The sequence below is a fragment of the Ceratotherium simum genome, chromosome 35 (genome assembly GCF_057802395.1).
Source record: "Ceratotherium simum simum isolate JZ-2026a chromosome 35, ASM5780239v1, whole genome shotgun sequence".
NCBI lineage: Eukaryota > Metazoa > Chordata > Mammalia > Perissodactyla > Rhinocerotidae > Ceratotherium > Ceratotherium simum.
Genome location: NC_141934.1, coordinates 24,297,443 through 24,316,590, shown reverse-complemented (window position 1 = coordinate 24,316,590; position 19,148 = coordinate 24,297,443). Strand labels below are relative to the sequence as shown.

General features: G+C 44.3%; 1 protein-coding gene across 1 annotated transcript in view; it reads right to left on the bottom strand.

Moving 5' to 3' along the window:
- The window catches only part of CFAP251 (cilia and flagella associated protein 251), a 65,765-nt gene that overhangs the window by 12,857 nt on the left and 33,760 nt on the right, over positions 1-19,148 (bottom strand). Inside the window, exons 15-18 of the mRNA XM_087423339.1 lie at positions 13,413-13,527; positions 12,614-12,777; positions 8,371-8,461; positions 8,019-8,162 (exon numbers count right to left, since the gene is read on the bottom strand). Coding sequence (XP_087279465.1) covers positions 8,019-8,162; positions 8,371-8,461; positions 12,614-12,777; positions 13,413-13,527 — 514 coding nt within the window. The remainder of the gene's footprint in view (positions 1-8,018; positions 8,163-8,370; positions 8,462-12,613; positions 12,778-13,412; positions 13,528-19,148) is intronic.

The following is a 19,148-nucleotide window of genomic DNA, read 5'->3' as shown; positions in this document are numbered from 1 at the left end:
AGCCAGGCACATACTTCTCTGCCAAGATTAGCCTTACATTTATAGAACTAAGTGGTTGCACTACTGCTAATTCATGGCAAAAACCTGTCAAGATTATACAATGCTCTGCAAGCTAAATAGAAATGTAACCACCAGTGACCACGAAACACAAGTGACGTGTGGGCCCCACCCCAACATGATATTCCAAAGTCCCAGAGATAAAAATCATTTATAAAGATAGAAGACAATCAGCTATAGAAACTGTGACACCTAAATTTTGGTTCCTTCTATAACATCATAAACATTACAAATCTTTCACTTAAAAAAATGAAGATTTGTTAGAGCAGCCTACCCCGACCACACTTTGGCTGTGTTTTGCCTGACTGTAGCGCTCTGCACAAGATGGGAGGATGGGAACGGTTAGGAATTCTTTGGGGAGGGTTATAGTCTGTATAATTTGGCTTCAATTTACCACACTGAGTAGATTCAAATCCCCAAGGCAGTTAAAATGATGTAAGAAAAATACAAATAATGTATAGCCTTTGGACGGCTGGTTTGAATCTCTGTGTCTGAGTCTTGTAAGTAACCAAGTGTTAAAATACTCTATTAGCTAGGCATGCTTTTTCATACAACTTCTTGGGGGAGGGGGAACAGCTGCATCTTAATAGGAAATGTTTCATTAACCACGACAAAGCCTGGATTTAAAAGTTTCAAAGCCCTGAAAACATTTTTATTAAAATCACTATAAATCTGACATGAAAACAAGAGATCAAAAAGTTCTGTGCAGCTTCAGATATAAACGAACTCACCAACTAACAATGTTTGCACACTGATGTGGCCACATCTGGATCAGAGGCCTTCAGAAAACATCTCCAAAGAATAAATGTATTTTTTAAGTGGATTAAAAACCCTGGAGACCAAGGGATTTATGAAGACACTGAGTAGGCCACTGAAACCTCTTTTCTCAGCAGTGGGGGGAGATGGGTACAACAGCCAGTGAAAACCTTATAATGACCATTTTAATTTCTTTTTGTTTTTATGTTTGTAAATAATGCTCAATGTCACCTTATAACATTTGTCGCAGACTTAACATTTTTTTCTGTGTACCTTTTACTCATCTGATAGGTTGTTAAGCTTTATTATTTTTCGCCAGTGATAGGATAACTGAGTGAGCCTTCAGTGATTACACTTCCCTACCTCTTCAGGAAGCAGAACAAGACTGGTCCCTCCCTCTTTCTTTAGCACTTTGTATGGCAGGTGGGTGATGGTCGCAAAGGCTAAACCCCCAGAATTCCCTTATCAACAAAGCAGGACTGCAGAGAAGGACACAGGTATATGAGCCCAGGGTTTAACATCAAGAATCCCGAACGAGAAGAGTGCCATCAGTTTGATGACTTTCGGTCATTTATGTAAAGCACCTTTAACAGATGAATCAAGAAAATAAACTGATTTTAGAAAGCGTATTGTGAACAAAGAACCCTGAGATCAGAGAAACACTCATCTAAAGGCCTTTTATAATCACACAGCCAGAGATGAGGATATGATGATGGAGACAATAATATTGGACGATGTTTTTCAAACATTTAACATGTGCCACATACTGTACTAAATAGACACTCATTTAATCTTCACAATAATTCCAGGAGGTGGGTAATACTATTTTCCCCATTTTATAGATGAGGAAACTGAGACTTGGAGAGGGCCAGAAACTTGACCAAGTCTCACAGCTGGCAAGTGGTTACAGGATTCAAACCCGGAGCCACCTGACCCAGGAGCCTGTGCTCCTAGTCGCTACACGGCCCTGCCTCCCTAGCAGAACAGCTTGGATCTGCAGCCATCAGAGAGGCCCCTGAACACTCACAGGAAATGTGAGATGCATGGCCCATGATGGCATTTTGGTGACTTTCATATGAACATGAACCTCAGACACCTGCAGGCAGCAACTGAGTCTGTGTGGCATCGTGGAGGAGGGCCCTCTCCCCGGCTAGATTACTGAGGAAGGGGCACCTCAGTTCCAAGGGCCTCCCCATGAAGTGAGCGTGCCTGGGACTTGCTTCAGAATAACCCCTGGGGTGGGGAGAAAGTTGGAGGGTCTGGACGTAACAGGAGTTGATCACTGTTGAACTGAATGATGGGCACACAGAGTTCATTTTTTCTACTTTTGTGTATGTTTGGAATTTTCCAAAATACAAAGTTAAAATGGGTAAAAGAAGGGCTACCCCACCAACCTCTTAAAAAGAACATACCATTTTGACAGGAAATACTGAAGTTAGAAGGAGCACTCCATTGAGTAAGTACCTACTCTGTGTGACAATGGCTGGGGCACTCAGACTGTTGTCCTTTAGTCCTCGTGACAATTCTATAAGTTTGGAGCTGTTTCCACCTTCATCTTACAGAGAAGGACACAGGAACTCAGACTATAGTTGAAACGACTTGCCAAGTGAGTGGCTAGGCATTGCACCCAGGTCAGCCATATTCTGAGTCCCCACACTTCCCACCAACATATGCTTTCCTACCCGTCCTTGATCTGGAAGTGCTAGGCATTATGCTAGCTACCCAGAGAAGATGGGTATTAATTTAAGAAAAATGTTTGGCTAAAAAAGGGAGAGGAAGGGGCCAGCCCTGTGGTGTAGGGGTTAAGTTCAGCACGCTCCATCAGCCTGGGTTCGTGGGTTCAGATCCCTGGCACAGACCTACACCACTCAGACAAGCAAGTTTTTGACTTCAGCAACTCTATGGCCAGTTGTGCCAATCACTGAAGGAAGCAACACTAGAGGTGGACCAGGTTTAATTGGTGTGTGGGTAAGAAGAAAAGATGAGTTCAGTTTTTGATAGGTTGAGTTTGTTATTCCACTGGACAGTGAAGATATACTGAGGAACACCATGAGGAACAGAGATATGTATTTGAGAGTCATCGACATGGGAGTAGATAAGATCACCTGGGGAGGGTGTGTAGAATGAGGATGAGCTAGGTTCCTGAAGATACTACTGTTCAGGGGAGGAACAGAGAGAAGAACCTGTAGAGAAGACTGAGGAGGAGCCCCAGAAGTATAAAGAAGAACAGATATACGGGGTGGGGGGACACGACGACAGACAAGTGTCAGGTCATGGAGGCCAAGAAAAGGGTGTGTTTCAGGAAGTAGGGACCAAAGATCAAAACATACTACGAAAGTACAACGATTAAAATATTGTTGAAAAACAAAATTCAACCAAGAAAATTTGAAGATCTAATTGGCTTTGTCGGCCACGCTGTGGCGGCGACCCACATACAAAATAGAAGAAGACTGGCACAGATGTCAGCTCAGGGTGAATCTTCCCCAAGCAAAAAAAGAGGAAGATTGGCAGCGGATGTTAGCTCAGGGCGAATCATCCCCAGCAAAAAAAAAAAAAAAAAAAAAGGAGAAGAAGACAATAATGAAGACAATATGCAGTGGAAGGGGAAACCCAGTAAGAGGTCTAAGACAACGTTTCTAAATGAAATGAGAAAAAGATCCATACTCAATCCCGTTTGGGAATGCTATACTGCACGTCATATATCCCTCACTTTGAGATCCCTAATGTCCAGGAACCTTTTAAAGCCTCTGAATAGTGGACCCATTTTTTTCCTATGCAGAATTTCATTTGGAGACCACTCCTCCTGGCTCCGAGTCCTCATGGTCAAGGTGGCTGATGTGCATCAGACTCCAGGTGGGGGAAGTGTCCAGCCCTGGCCGACTGGAGCAAGCATGCCCTGATGGCAGTGACAAGGAGGCTGGGGGCAGTGGCTAGGGCTCTGGGAAGAAGGCAGAACTCCTGCCTCTGGGGCTGTACCCGCTGACGCAGGCTGGGGACTCACTGGAGAAAGAAGGCAACACAGAGGAATGTGAGCCCAGGGAGAAGATCGCTTCCTGAAGACATAGTTTGAGGAACTAGATTAGGTTACAGAGGACATGACCTCTACCTCTGGACTTGGAATTCTGTGAACCAAAAACTGGTTGACTTAGGTTTCTGTAACTTGTAACCAAAGAAGAGTCTTGACTAATAATCCTATTTAACTTTGTTGAGTCCTCGTTCCTCGAACTTGTGGCCCTGGTAAAGACCCTGCCGGGCCAGTGTTCTAAAAGCAGGGGTTCACCACCTGGCTGCACATCAGAATGACCCCGGGAGAGGGAAAAAGGCAGACTCCCAGGGTCGGTATTTGGAGATTCTAATTGGCTAGATTTGGGGCAGGGCCCAGGAATCTGATTTTTTGGTAAATGCTCCAGGTAATTCTGATACAGCTTGCTAGTTTGGGAACCAATGTTCGAAGCAACACTTTTATGTGGGTTGTACAAACTTTCTTGGTAGTTGCTTCCATTTCTGGCCATGTACTTTGACAAAATGCACATTGGTCAGAAGACCTTTTGAGGAGCTTAAAAGAATCCCTGGTGTTTTTAAGAAACTCATTCAAGACTCAGCACGGGTTTATGGGCTCTGATAGCTCATTTCTCCAGATGCTATTTGGAGAATAAAAGTCACCTTCCAGTCATACCTGGAGACCACTAAAACAAGTGATTCTGGGTAGGCCACTGAAGCCAAGAGAAGTGACTGCGACCACAGCTTTTTTTTTTTTTTTAATAATTTTATTTATTTATTTATTTATTTTCCCCAAAGCCCCAGTAGATAGTTGTATGTCATAGCTGCACATCCTTCTAGTTGCTGTATGTGGGACGCGGCCTCAGCATAGCCGGAGAAGCGGTGCGTTGGTACACGCCCGGGATCCGAACCCGGGCCGCCAGCAGCAGAGCACATGCACTTAACTGCTAAGCCACGGGGCCAGCCCACCACAGCTTATATCACTAAAATGTGCTCAGTCACCTAAAGTGAACATCAAGTCTTAGCTGGGTTTCAGGAGTTATGCATGCTTAATGGCAGGCTGTAAATGCTACATTTTTGGAAACCTGTTTGGCACAAGGTCTTAAAGTTCATATTCTTTGACCCAGTAATTCTATTTCTAGGACTCTGACCCAGGAAAATAATCAGAGAAGTATGCAAAAATCATACAGATATCCTCATCATAGCCATGTCTCTGACGGCCAAAATAATTCAGACAACATATGTGTCCGTCAACTGGAGAATGGTTCAATTAAGTATACAGCCTATACAAAGCATGTTTTCTATATTAAACTAAAAAGCTTCTGCACAGCAAAAGAAATGATCAGCAAAACAAAAAAGCAACCTACGGAATGGGAGAAAATATTTGCAAACCCCATATCCGATATGGGATTAATATCCAAAATATATAAGGAACTCATACAACTCAACAGCAAAAAAAAAAATAACTCATTTAAAATATGGGCAAAAGACCTGAACAGACATTTTTCTAAAGAAGATATTCAAATGGCCAATGAGTACATGAAAAGGTGCTCAACATCACTAATCATCAGGGAAATGCAAATCAAAACCACAATGAGATATCACCTCACACCTATTAGAATGGCTATTATCAAAAAGATAAGAGAAAACAAGTGCTGGTGAGGATGTGGAGAAAAGGGAACACTTGTGCAGTGTTGGTGGGGATGCACAAAGAAAATGTGGGGTTTGGAATGGAATATTATTGGAATATTATTCAGCTATAAAAAGAAGGAAATCTTGCCATTTGTGACAACATAGATGAAACTAGACAACATTATGCTAAGTGAAATAAGTCACACAAAGAAAGACAAATACTGTATGATCTCACTTATATGTAGAATCTTAAAAAACCAAACTCATAGAAACTGAAAACAGATTGGTGGTTGCCAAGGGTGGGGGTGGGGAGTGGGAGAAATGGGTGAAAGTGGTAAAAGAATACAAAATTCCCATTATAAGATAAACAAGTCCTAGGGATGTAATGTACAGCATGGTGACTACAGTTAACAATACAGTACTGCGTATTTGAAAGTTGCTAACATAGTAGATTTTTCAAGTTCTCACCACAAACAAAAAAATTATAACTATGAGAGGTAATGGATATGTTAACTAACCTTATTGTGGTAACCATTTTGAAATATTTACATATATAAAATCACTACATTGTATACCTTAAACTTACATAATGTTATATGTCAATTATATCTCAATATAGCTGGGAGAAAAAAGCATATTGTCAAGGAATTTTCACCACATGCTCACCAAACAACAGTTACTGAGAATGTTGATATACATACATACAAACACACACACATATATACATATACACACATATATACACACATATATACATATATACACATACTCTGGAAAATGTTGATATAATACTGATATATACCTATACTGTATGCACCATATAATGTCAATTCTTTGTTTAAAAATATAGATATATCGGCTTAGCAGTTAAGTGCGCGTGCTCCACTATTGGCGGCCCGGGTTCGGATTCCGGGCGCGCACCGACACACCGCTTCTCTGGCCATGCTGAGGCCGCGTCCCATGTACAGCAACTAGAAGGATTTGCAACTATGACATACAACTATCTACTGGGGCTTTGGGGGTGGGGGGAAAGGAGGAGGATTGGCAATAGATGTTGGCTCAGAGCCGGTCTTCCTCAGCAAAAAGAGGAGGATTAGCACGGATGTTAGCTCAGGGCTGATCTTCCTCACACACACACACACACACACACACACACAAAAATATATATAGATATATCTATATCCATATATAAAACAATAGAAGGAAGTCCACCAAAATGTTAACAGTTATTATCTCTGAGTAATTTCTATTTTCTTCTTTAGAGTTCTATTTTCTAAATCAGAAAAAGTTACACAATTAAGATACATCTTTTAGAAATCATGTTTTCAGAGAATTGTTAATAAAATGGAAAATGCTTATGATATACTATGAAGTGAAAATATAGGATAAAAACATATATTCAACATGGCACCAATTAGTTTTTAAAAATTATATATATATCTCTCCACAAAATCCAGGAAGATTCTAGTAACTGTTAAGTCTGTGTAGTGAGATTATCTAAGTATTTTTCTTCATTCCACTTGTGTATCTTTTCCAAATTTTCTACAATGAGAATGTGTTAACATTTCAAGTCAGAAAGAAAACCCAGTCGATGCCATTTTAAACCACCGCATCTATGAGGAACAGTTTCCCTGGAGTGCCTCTGGCCCCTGCTCGGAGACCCGTGCAGCCGGGGGTGTTTTGTGAGGTCACAAGGAGTGACTACATCTTCTGAGCTCCACAGCCCAGGATGAGCACCCGCCTCCCAGAGGCACCATTCACGCAGGCCAGGTTAACAGCAGCCATACAGTAAAACAGTCATAACAGCAAGCAAGCACTGAGTTCTTCCTATGCATCTGGCGCTGTGCCAAGGACTTCACAGGCATCACCTCTGTGAATCCTATGAGGCTGGTCCTGACCCAGCGAGAGGCAGTCTGTCTAATTCCAAAACCCACCCTCTTACCAACACTACACTTTGGTAAGGAATACGTCTTTCAGGAATATCTTTACGGTAAGTCTGTTTCTAGCCAGCCTTGGTGGTCTAGTGCTTAAGATTTGGCATTCCAACCACCACGACCCAAGTTCATTTCCGAGTCAGGGAACCACACCACCCATCTGTCGGTTTTCACACTGTGGCGGCTGCATGTTGCTGCGATGCTGACAGCTGTGCCACTGGGATTTCAAATACCAGCAGGGTCACCCCTGGTGGACGGGTTTCAGAAGAGATTCCAGACTAAGACAGACTAGGAAGAAGGACCCAGCCACGCACTTCTGAAAAAATTGGCCATGAAAACCCTGAGAATAGCAGCGGAGCACTGTCTGAGAAAGTGCTGGAAGATGAGAGGATGACACAAAAAGATAAGGCAGGTTTCGCTCTGCTGTCTGCAGGGGCGCTAGGAGTCGGAATCTGCTCGACAGCACTAACAACAGAAGTGTGTCTCTCAGGAGTACATCTGCTATGCCCAAAACCTTCTTTCTGTTTCATTTATGTAAGAAGAATGTTAAATTTTTACTTTGACCTATAATTACTGTTCCCAGAGGTCGTTTTTACAAATAACACATCCCACTGCTGTTCTTGTTTTCCTTCTACCTACCTCTTCTTCCGATGGGTAAAAGCCAATTGCTCTCATGACAAAAGGAAGCTCCGACAAGTGAATGTGTTCCGATACCTTTCTGGTCTCCATTATATCGATACCTTGACTACGGAGCTGGGAATAGTAAAAATAGTCTTCCAGCTCCTACGTGGAAATAAAATGGAAACACAACATGCATTTTGGCTTAAGTCTGAAGCATCCATTAAGACTTCAAGGACATTTTCTAGAAAGTACATTTTGAGCTCAGTGGGGAAAGAGCTTTGGAAAAAACCAAGAGGCTTAACCCCGGGCACATTTGTTTTACAAACTTAACTAGATGTTACCAAGAAGTGTTTACTCTGAGGACAATTACCCTGTAGAATTTTCCTTCCCTGCCACCAGACACCAGACCATAGAACGGGGTCAAGTCTTCGCCCCCAAGAGAAACTGCTGCCTCCAGAGCACTAGAACAATAACAGAAACATGACTGTTAGAAAGCACTCGTGCGCAAACACGCTCAGCTGGGAGTGTGCCTGGCACTGCGGACATCTGAAGGGTGTTATAGCGCAGACGCAACTAGGGTCTCTGTAAGCTTGTTAAGAAAATTCCCTCCAAAATGAAGCTGAAGATGGAAATTTCAGTTTCAAGTGTGGAACCCGGTGGGACAGGGCACCCCCCTTAATGATGGTGGTATTCTCTCGTGGATGACGGGGCAGGTGCTTGGCGATCTGTCTGCAATCTTTGGGGAGCGTCTCTCTCCTGAGGGAGGGAGGGCAGGCAGGCTCCTGCATGCTGAAATCACAACCCTCCCCAGCAGAGGGGCTCTACCCGTCACTTTAGATCCGCACGTGACCAGAGCCAGAAGAATGGGATGTGGTACGGGGGACTGCCAACACTAATTGCTTCCATAAAAACTCCGGAGGCCACAAGGGACTCCTGCCAGTCAGATAAAAATAACCCTCTGCTCTCTAACACTGGGTCAGATTTTCCAAAAATAGCCCTTTAAATGGTAAGAAAACCTACTTTTTGTATGAGACTGACTTTGCCTCATACCAAATGCTAATAATATGAAATCATTATAATAATCCACTAACTGGATTTCTGCTAATCAGGCCATTAGCCTCTTTGTGGGGTTATTAAAACACACTTCAATGTAGACCACAGCGGGGAAGTGGTTAAGTATCCAGAATCTGGAGTCAAAGGGACACGTGTGCGAGTCCCGGCTCTGTCACTTGCAAGAGGTGTGATCATGGACAAGTAACTTAACCTCCCTGGGCCTCAGTTTCCTCGTCTGTAAAATGGAAATAATTTCAGGGTCTGACTCACAGGGTTGTTGTGAGAATGAAATAAGTGAATGCACAGAAAGGATTTGACACAAAGGTGTTTATTTTCCTCCTGTGATGAATGTTTGTTGAGGTGTGGGGTTGAATCAGAAAGACCTGGATGTGAATCGCAGCCCCACCACTTACTCCATTGCTTGGGCGGGTCATTTAACCCCTCGGAGCTAGTTTCCAGATCTGTACAATGCGGATACCAACAGTCCCTATCTCACAGGCTGGCTGTGAGGGAGAAATCAGACAACACAGGGAAGGCACTCGGACAGGGCCTGGCGCAGAGAAGGCTCAGTCCAAGGCGGGTAGGGTTATTATTACTGTTGAACTGGGTATTGATATGTGCCTACACCTCTCTTAAAAGAGGCAGCCACAAAACTGTCCTTGGTCTTCTTGTCGGGGCCCTGCACAAGCAGGCTGCGTTAGGGTCTGTGGGAGCTGGAGTATTCTCCAGGTGGGCCTGGGGTCCAGGTGGACCTGAGGCCTGTCTCCAGCAGACCCCAGTCTTCTCCCAGCTCTTGGCTATGATATTAGCCATCGAGGCAGGTGTTCAGCTGAGAGGGCTCCCTCTCTGTGGCCTTCAGGCCAGCCCAGGCCCAATGCTATCAGGCTCTGTGGGCAGTGAGGCCACTTTTAGCCATGTGGTTCTGGAGCAGGGCCAGGTAAAGGCCAGAAGTGACACGGAGGAGCCTGTCACCACCAGGAATGCCTGAGGGGACAGGTTCACAAGAGCTCCGGATTCTCCGGGAACAGCCCTCCAGTGGTCAGGACTATACTACATCCCCTCCTTCCTGGCCACCGTCAACTGACTCGACAGAGCCAGAGGGACAGGACTGGGGTTGTCCAACCAGAGCTGGGGAAAGAGACTCACTCTCTCTGTGGTGAGAGCTACAGTTTTTGCAATTTGGGGACTATCAGTGGCCACATTCCCATTGAGTGACAAAATCCAGTTGTGCAGAGAATGAAGCCAATAGCAGAGGCAAGCAGAGAGCAAGTGCCGAGGGCATCTGAGAGTGCACTGCCCCTGCTCTTCTGCAATGTGGTTACCCGAGATCTCGGTGACCTTCTCATAAATTCCCTTTTTGCCTAAGCTGGGTTTCTAACACTTACAACAAAAAAAGAGGTCACTGGGGCACAAAAGGGAAGCACACTTATTGAAAACCTATTATGCGCCCAGAAATACATACAGTACTTCCAGGAAATGAGCTAAAGCTGGAGAAGAAGTGAGCACTGTAACTAGCACTAGTAAGTGCTCAGTAACTGCTCCCTAGGGGAAGAAGAGGAGGAGTAATAGTAATGGCAGAAATCATTACCCTCAAACAACTCTGAACTCAGCAATAACATTCCCATTTAACAGATGGAGAAACTGAGACTCAGAGAAGTTAAGGGACTTGCCTGAGGTCATCTAGCAAGTAGGTACAGAGGGTGGGATTCGAACCCAGGTCTTTCTGCTCTTGTCTGAGTAGGGCAGCAGGATTACAGGTGGGTGTAATCCACCTGTAAGGGTGGCATATGAGCAAAGATGGGGAGAAGGGAGAATACGTGTGGAATGAGCTCCAGGGGAAAGAGGAAGGGATGGGGTCGCCCAGGGAAAAGTTCCATATGCTGCCACAATGGAATTTGGGCCTAGGAGTACATGGATTAAAATCATTGGAACATGTGAGGATTTATCGTCCTTATTTCACCCTACAACTCGCCATCAGTAGCTCTAGTAGGGAATTTTGTTTACTTGTTCAGGGTTTTTACATTTCTTCCCATTAGTGAAGCTACGAACATACTAAGACACCAGAAGCAGCAATGAAGTGCTAATTAGTTTATAATGATCCTTTGTCCCCACAACAGATTAAATTGAAATCTCAGAAGCCTGGACTCCGGCCAGGCACAGGAAAGCTATTGGAAAGCGAGTGCCTTTTTTTTTTTTTTTTTAATCTCTACTATTCCAGATCCTCAGCTGATGGAGAAGAGGACGAAAATAAAAAGGGAAGATTCTGTTCTCCCTCCACGGTGTCGCTCGCCCCACCATTCCAGGCAACAGGCTAGATGTCAAGGAATCCAGGGGCTCATTCTGAGGACACGTTGGATTGGGAGGTGCTTTCAATGGGAGAGCTCACCTCCAGCTTCTAAACTCCCCAAATTCCCAAGATCTGCTCTCTCAGGTGAAGGCAGAGGTGAAGGTCAGAGTTGCAAACGCAATCTGAAACAACCATGGCTCCAAAGTGGGTTTACCTGGCTATTTTTGCTCAAATTCAGGTTCAGAGGAGAAACTTCTATGTCTGCTGTAAAAGAAAGATGTGCACTCGGCAGATGGTAAGGGGTGTGCTTTCACTGGGAGCCATGAATCGAGTTTGTTCTTTAGGAAAGAAGGTGACTCTGAGCTGTTTCTACCAGCTACTCGATGTGACATTGCCAGGCAGAGGCCATCTGAGAGACGGGCTGGGAGAAGGCGGTCAGGGATGGGAACTGGCTGCCCTGCAGCAGCTCTCTGAATTTGGTTAGATAAGAGGATCGCTGGTGCTTGCCCCCTCTTCTAGTAAGAAAGATCCTGAACTAATAAGCAAATGCCTTTATAAGGAAGAAGAGAAGAACGGAAATCATTAATTTACTGATCCCTTAGCTCTGTGCTGGGTGCTTTACATATATTAACCTACCGGATCCTTACAAAGATCCTATAAAGGTCCCTATTATTAACCCCATTTCACAGATGAGGAATCTAAAAATCAGAGACATTAAGAACCTTGCCCTAGGTCCCACAGCCAGCAGAGAGTAGGCTTCATATTCGAACCCATGTCTCTTTGACCCCAAAGTCCCTGTACTCTCTGATGCTTGACCATGGAATCCTCCAGCTGCGCCCTAGGTGGGGATTCTCTGCTCAAGGCCAGGGGTGAGAAGAGTAACCTGAAAATACATACTTCAAATAACACTCCTACTATTTCTGTAACTCACACTTCGGAGATTAGGGCTAGATCTTTCTAGCTGGTGTGGATTTGCGGACAACAGAGTGAGGAGTATTTAGGGGGCACAGGTGAACAGTGGAACCACACTGCCTCAACTGTGAACACCATCAGTCCCTGCGACGGAAAAGTAACCTTCTGTCTGCACACTAATAAGAACAGATGTCATAGGGAGCAGCCTGAAGGCAAGGCCTGAGTCGTGGTCATCGCAGGCCTGTCACGGAGCCCGGTATGTGAAAAGGGTTGAACACCTGTCTGCTGCCGCTGAGTGAAAAGAAGGGGTCTGCACCTGATACCTTTCTCATGGGGCTAAGCTTCTCGCCCCATCATGTACCTTAAGTTGATTTCCCACTGCAGCACTGATCGGTCCTGTCCTCCTGTTGTGAAGGCATAGCGGCCGTCATAGGAAAGAGCCATTCCGGCTACCCCATTTGGGTGGCATATAATAGCAGATGTCTTATGTGGATTCCCATCAACCGGTAAGATCTGAAGTCCAACCTAGAAAGGAATATGTAATTGGATATTCAGACTCAGATAACTGGGCCCCAGGCTAGGCCTGGCACGTTCACATATTACCTCCAGATCTGTTTACTGGAAGGACGTGTGTCTGGAACCATTTCAGCGTGTGAGAGCCATGTTTCACAAGGCGGGGGGTTCACACACACTGACCCCTGCAGCGTGGTCCCATGGGAGAGAGACACCAGGTTCCAGCAGGGACACAGAAAGGAAGCCTTTCTCCTGTTTTCATAGTCAGATGTCCAGGTTTTCCAGAATAATTCTGGCATCCTATGATTTTACGCTTTTCAATATAGATTATTTATTAAAAGTACAACTAAGTGTAACTAATTTGTATGTCTTTATAAGATTTTCCATGTAAATAAATCAGAAAGAAAAAATCCTTTGGTGGACCATATGTCTTCACTGAGGGTACAGAAAAGGCGTAACTCTGCTTGGAAATGCCTCCTGAGTCATTCTCACTCATTCATGGCAATTTTCAGTATCATTGTTGACCAGGATGGAAGTAGTTGGGCTTAGCTATGAAACCAAGCATGCTTGAGTCTTATAATACTTGGGACTGACTGCTGCTCAAAATACAGAGTCACCTTACAGAGGTAGACAGCAAAGGCTAATACCTTATCTCTGTTAATAAACACCAGGTAGCGTTTCTGCAGTTCCATAGTGGTTTTCACTGGGAGGATCTGCATCTGCTCAATGGGAGAACCATAAACTGGCCCAAGAAGTGTCTTTCTGCATGAGAAGAAAAGGAACTTTTTTTTAATTCCACTAATTGGAACGAAGGTTTTATCACTAGCACCTTTCATGATACCCTCTACATTTTAAATTCTGAACTTTCTGTCTTGTCACTCAGCGAAGCCCATCCGTAAGAACCTCTCACTCAACTGCTGCTAACAGCTGCCATAAATAAGGGGAAACAGCTCCAAACACAAATGCTCCAGGGAAGCTCTGTGAAGGATGCTTTGTGCAGTCGAGGCTCTGACTTTCCTCCTTGACAGCTGAGTGAAGGGAACACGATGCCTTGAGAACGTGTACATGAACAAGGGAGGAGAAAGACCCTGCGAGGAAGCGACATGCATTGGCAGGCTGCAAGAAGAGAACCCCTCCCCTCAGGGAAGGCCAAGAGATTAGAATGAGATGCCGTCCGTTGTTGCAACATCTGACACACAGGTCTAGGTGCAACACACAGATTTCCAAAAAACTATCTGAATCAAACTGTAATGAACTGTATCCCCGCAATGGTCAGACTTCTTTAATTCAGACTCTATTACACTAATTAGGAATCTGATCTGAGATGAGGTTACCGGAAGTTATGTTAAGCCCAGAGTTGGGTTTTCCCAGCTAGAAAAACTTGAGCTTCAGGACCCCTCACTCGCACAGGCCCTGGGAGGGGCCCTAGCCATTTTTTATTCTTAATTATATATCCTTTTTTTTTCTAAGAGGGCCTACAAAATCGAACACACTTCACACCCCACAAAACCTGCATCGGCCCCTGTGTAAGGCCGGTAGCTATTTCATTTTATTATGTCATAAGCCCCTCACTGTTTGGATGTGTTTTCTCCCTGTGTCCCCTGCACCCAGCCCGGGTCTGGCAGGGACAGTAGATACTCCATGTATGTGTGCTGAATAAATGAAGAGCAAATCCATTAAACAGCCTTACTTGGGCAAACTCTCTATGCCAGGCACTGTGTTAGGTGCTCGGGACACAGACACGAGTGAGATTTGGTTGCAGGCCCTGAGCTCACAGCCTAGCAGGGACAACAGACATGGGAGCCCTAGGAGGGGAGAGGTGTGACACAGAGACTGTGCTAAGAAAGGAGTGAGGAGTTCTCAGGAGACACCTGAGCTGAGTATGGAATGGCGAATCGGGAAGGTAGAGAAGAATATGGAGGTAATGGAAAAAACAGGCAGTGGGAACAGGAGGATGTACAGCTATGGGATGTGGAATACTGGAATACTGTTTGAAAACTGCAGAAACAGAAAATGTAAGGGGGAAGGAGTGGGAGGAGGAGGGAGGTGAGACTGAGGAGGTGAGCAGGGGCAAGTTCTGCAGGCGCTTGATCACCAGGCTGCAGGATGCTGTAGGAGGGTGTCAGGCTGGCCTGATCCATGATCAGGTTTATATCCATGGAGAATTAGGTGAAATGTCAAAAAGACTAAAATGACCAACTGGTAGACAGTACACCAGCTAGTTATAAGTCACCATTATCTAATCATTCAAGTAGAAACGTTTAAGGACCTTCCCCAAATATCACTGAGTGGATAGAGGCAGGGTAGAGCACAGTTAAGAGCAGACTCTGGTTTGAATCCCAGATCTGATACTTAAAAATGAGGGGCAAGTTGTGGAGAAATCGGACCTTCATACACTGCTGGTGGGAATGTAAAATGGTGGGGCTATGTTGGAAAACAGTCTGGCAGTTCCTCAAACAGTTAAACATAGCTGCCACATGACCCAGCAGGTCCACTCCTAGGTCTATATAGAAGAGAAACAAAACATATGTCTACACAGAAACCTATACACAAATGTTCGTAATAGCCAAAAAGTAGAGACAACTCAAATGTCCAACAACTGATGAATGGGTAAACAAAATGTGGTCCATCCATACAATGGAATATGATTCAGCCATAAAAAGGAAGGAAGCACTGACACCTGCTACAACCTGGATGTACCTTGAAAACATTATGCTAAGCGAAAGAAGCCAGACACAAAAAGCCACATATTATATGATTCCACTTATGTGAAATGTCCAGAATAGACAAATCTACAGAGACAGAGAGTAGATGGTAGTTGCTAGGGGCGAGAGTAGGAGGTGGGGGAGAGAGTGAAGGGAATGGGGAGTGACTGCTAACGGGTATGGGCTTTCTTTTTGGGGTAATGAAAATGTTCTCGAATTAGGTAGTAGTGATGGTTGCACTTTGTGAATGTAGCAAAAACCACTGAAAAAGGGTAAATTTTATGGTATGTGAATTATATCTTGAATTGTAAATAAGTAGGGGCTGGCCCAGTGGTGCAGTGATTAAGTTCGCGTGCTCCACTTCAGCAGCCCAGAGTTTGCGGTTTGGATCCGGGGTGTGGACCTGCTCACTGCTCATCAGGCCATGCTGAGTTGGCATCCCACAAAGAAGAGCTACAACTCCACAACTATGATACACAACTATGTACTGGGGCTTTGGGGATAAAAAAGAAAAAAAAAAAAAAAAGGAAGATTGGCAACAGATGTTCGCGCAGGGCCAGTCTTCCTCAATAAATAAATAAATAAATAAATAAATAAACCAAAAAAAAAAAAAGGTCAAATTATTCAAGCTCTCTGTGCCTCAGTTTCCTCACTGGTGAAACAAGGATAACGACCGTACTTCCCCTGTAAGACTGTGGTGAGCATTAAACATGTTAACATGTATAAGGGGCTCAGAACAGTTCCTGGCACGTAGCAGGAGCGATGTAACTGTTACTCAGTATTGTTAAAATATCTAACAAGTTCATAAAATTAATGTCTTTTTATTCTGACAGAAAAAGTATTATATATTCATTGTGAAAAATTTCAAACACTTAGACCTTCGTAAAGTAGAAAATCTACCCATAACTCAACATTGCCACACCTTTTTTTCCCAAGATAATCATGGGGAATAGTTGGTGTTTTTGACTCAAGAATTTCTTTTATATATATTCTAACCCATATAATTATAATTTTATATGAAAATATGTAAGTTACATAAATATAATTTCATATGAAAATATATTCAGGCTTATTTGGCAAGTTGCTTTATCTCATATTATGTCTTGGAGATATTTCCATGTTACTATACAGAGCGCTATCTTATCTTTTTCTTTTCTAAAAGCAGCATCGTGTTTCAATATACTGACAAGCCATCATTTAACTAATCCCCTATTAATGGACATCTGGATTGTTTCCATTTTTAAAAATATTTTCGAGCAAGACATCCTTTTACTTATGTCTTGGCATACTATGAGTACTTCTGTGGGCTACATTCCTAGAAGTCAGAGATACGATAAAATTTAATAGAGGGTAACAAATAGCTCTCCCAAAAGGCCGTCCCGATTTACAACCCCCCAGCAGCCAGGGAGAGCGCCCGTTCCCGTGGACCCTTGCCAACACTAGACACTATCGATCATTTTTATCTTTGCTAATCTGATTCGTGAGAAATGCTGTCTCATTTTCATGTGCATCTTTGATATACTAGTGAGCATCTGCTCACAGGCTTATTGCCCTTTTTCTGTGAACTACCTTTTCATGTTCTTTTAAATATTTTTAAGTGCATTTTTAAATTCTTTTAGATTTATCATGAAAAGGTCATTCCTTCCCAATTAAGCTGTGGTTACGAGGCTTTATTATTCCTACCACTTATGAGAGCTTTATGCAAGGGGTTTTACTTTGGGGTGATGGAAATATTTTGGAACTAGATAGAGGTGGTGGTGGCACAACATTGTGAAGGGACTAAACACCACTGTTCACTTTAAAATGGTTAGTTTTATGTTATGTGAATTTCACCTCAATAAATTATCTTTTTTAAAAGATGCTTTATGCTAATTTTTGACTGATCGTCAATGGCAGAAACTCCTAACTATGTGGCTAAGTCCCTGGTTACTAACTGTCAGCAGGAACCTCAAGTCCGGGTCGCTCCATCCCCAATCCACCTGCTCAGCAAACTCAGATTTTCTCAGGACTGGGCATATCTGTGGGAGATTCTTTGTCCAAAAAGTTTGTGTCCACTAAAGATGAAGTATGAAGATTCTGAAATCTTCCTAAAATTCCTTTTTATGTATTTCTTTTAAATGTCTCCTTCTCAGTGTTTTAATATAAAAAAAATTGTTCTGGATTTCTCTCCTGCTACATGACATGGCATTTCTCAGTCCATTTTACTTGTGCCCTTCAGGAAAGAATTGTTAAAAAAAAAAAAAAAAAAGATCCTGGGTGATCTCGGCCTTTTTGAGGACCTATCTTATCTGAGGCACATTTCAAAAAAATGACCTTCCGGGGCCGGCCCGGTGGCGCAAGCGGTTAAGTGCGCGCACTCTGCTGCGGCGGCCTGGGGTTCGCAGGTTCGGATCCCGGGCACGCGCTGACATACCGCTTGTCAAGCCATGCTGTGGCGGCGTCCCATATAAAGTGGAGGAAGATGGGCATGGATGTTAGCCCAGGGCCGGTCTTCCTCAGCAAAAAGAGGAGGATTGGCAGATGTTAGCTCAGGGCTGATCTTCCTCACACACACACAAAAAATGACCTTCCTCAAGCATGGGGCCAGCTGCCGTTGGTCAGTTTTCCAACGTCCTTCTCCCAGGTGGGGTCACCAAAGCATTCCCACTTCCTGGTTCTCCTGTCTCAGGGCCTCTGCTCCTTGCAGCCGTACCCACGAGGCAGCCAATCTGCAGGCGGACAGAGGATGCCCTCGAAGGGCTCTCTAGGTGGGATTGCAAAGCCAGGGCTGCATCAGGGCCCAGTAGTGCCAAGTAGAGGACAGAGTCAGAGCTGGGTTCGGGTCAAGTCCTGCCCTGACCAGCTGCTTGACCTTGGGCAAGTTTCATCACCTCTCTGAGCCCCAGTGGGGTTGCTGAAGATGAAATGGGATGATGGGAGTGCAGGGCCCTGCTGCAGGGACGGTGCACCATAATTAGGATTTATCATGAGGAGCAAACCCTGAGACCCACAGGCCTCATAGCACAAGAGGTCAACCACACATGTGGACCTATTTCGGATGGGGGAGCTGCTGCTCTAAGATGCTAAGCTTTGGATGCCCTGGGCCTTTGACCTCTTCTCCATCTACCCTTCCCCTCTGGAATCTTCTCTTGTCTCATGGCCTTAAGCCACTGTGTGCTCTTGACCTCAAATGTGGATCTCGAGCCCAGCCTCCCCCATGAACTCCACTCCGCCACTAAAATGCAAACTCACAATGACAGAAACATTGTTTTGTTTTTATCCTTGCCTTCAGCACCTGGAACAGCACCTGGCTTGTACATGAACTCAGCAAATACTTACTGAGTGAACAAATGCATGCCATCAGGCGAACTTAAAAACTCCTTTAAGAACCAAGAGCAAGAAAAATCAAATAATTGGTAGTATTCAGGTGGAAACATCTGTTTTTATCCACGAGGGAGGAACAGGAGATTTTATAGAGCATCAGCGATTTTTCCAGTTCTTTCCCTGCGTCTCAGGTCCTGAGCTCTGGGTACCTTATCTCTGTGCAGTGTTGGGCTCAGAAGCGAGGGCTCTGGGTTTGAATCCTGCCTCTGGCTTTCCTAGCCACATGCCCTCGGGTGAGAATTACTTACCTTATCTGTGCCTCAGTTTCCTCCTCTGCAAAGTGAGGGAGATAGTAAAGGTAGCTACGCTGGTCCT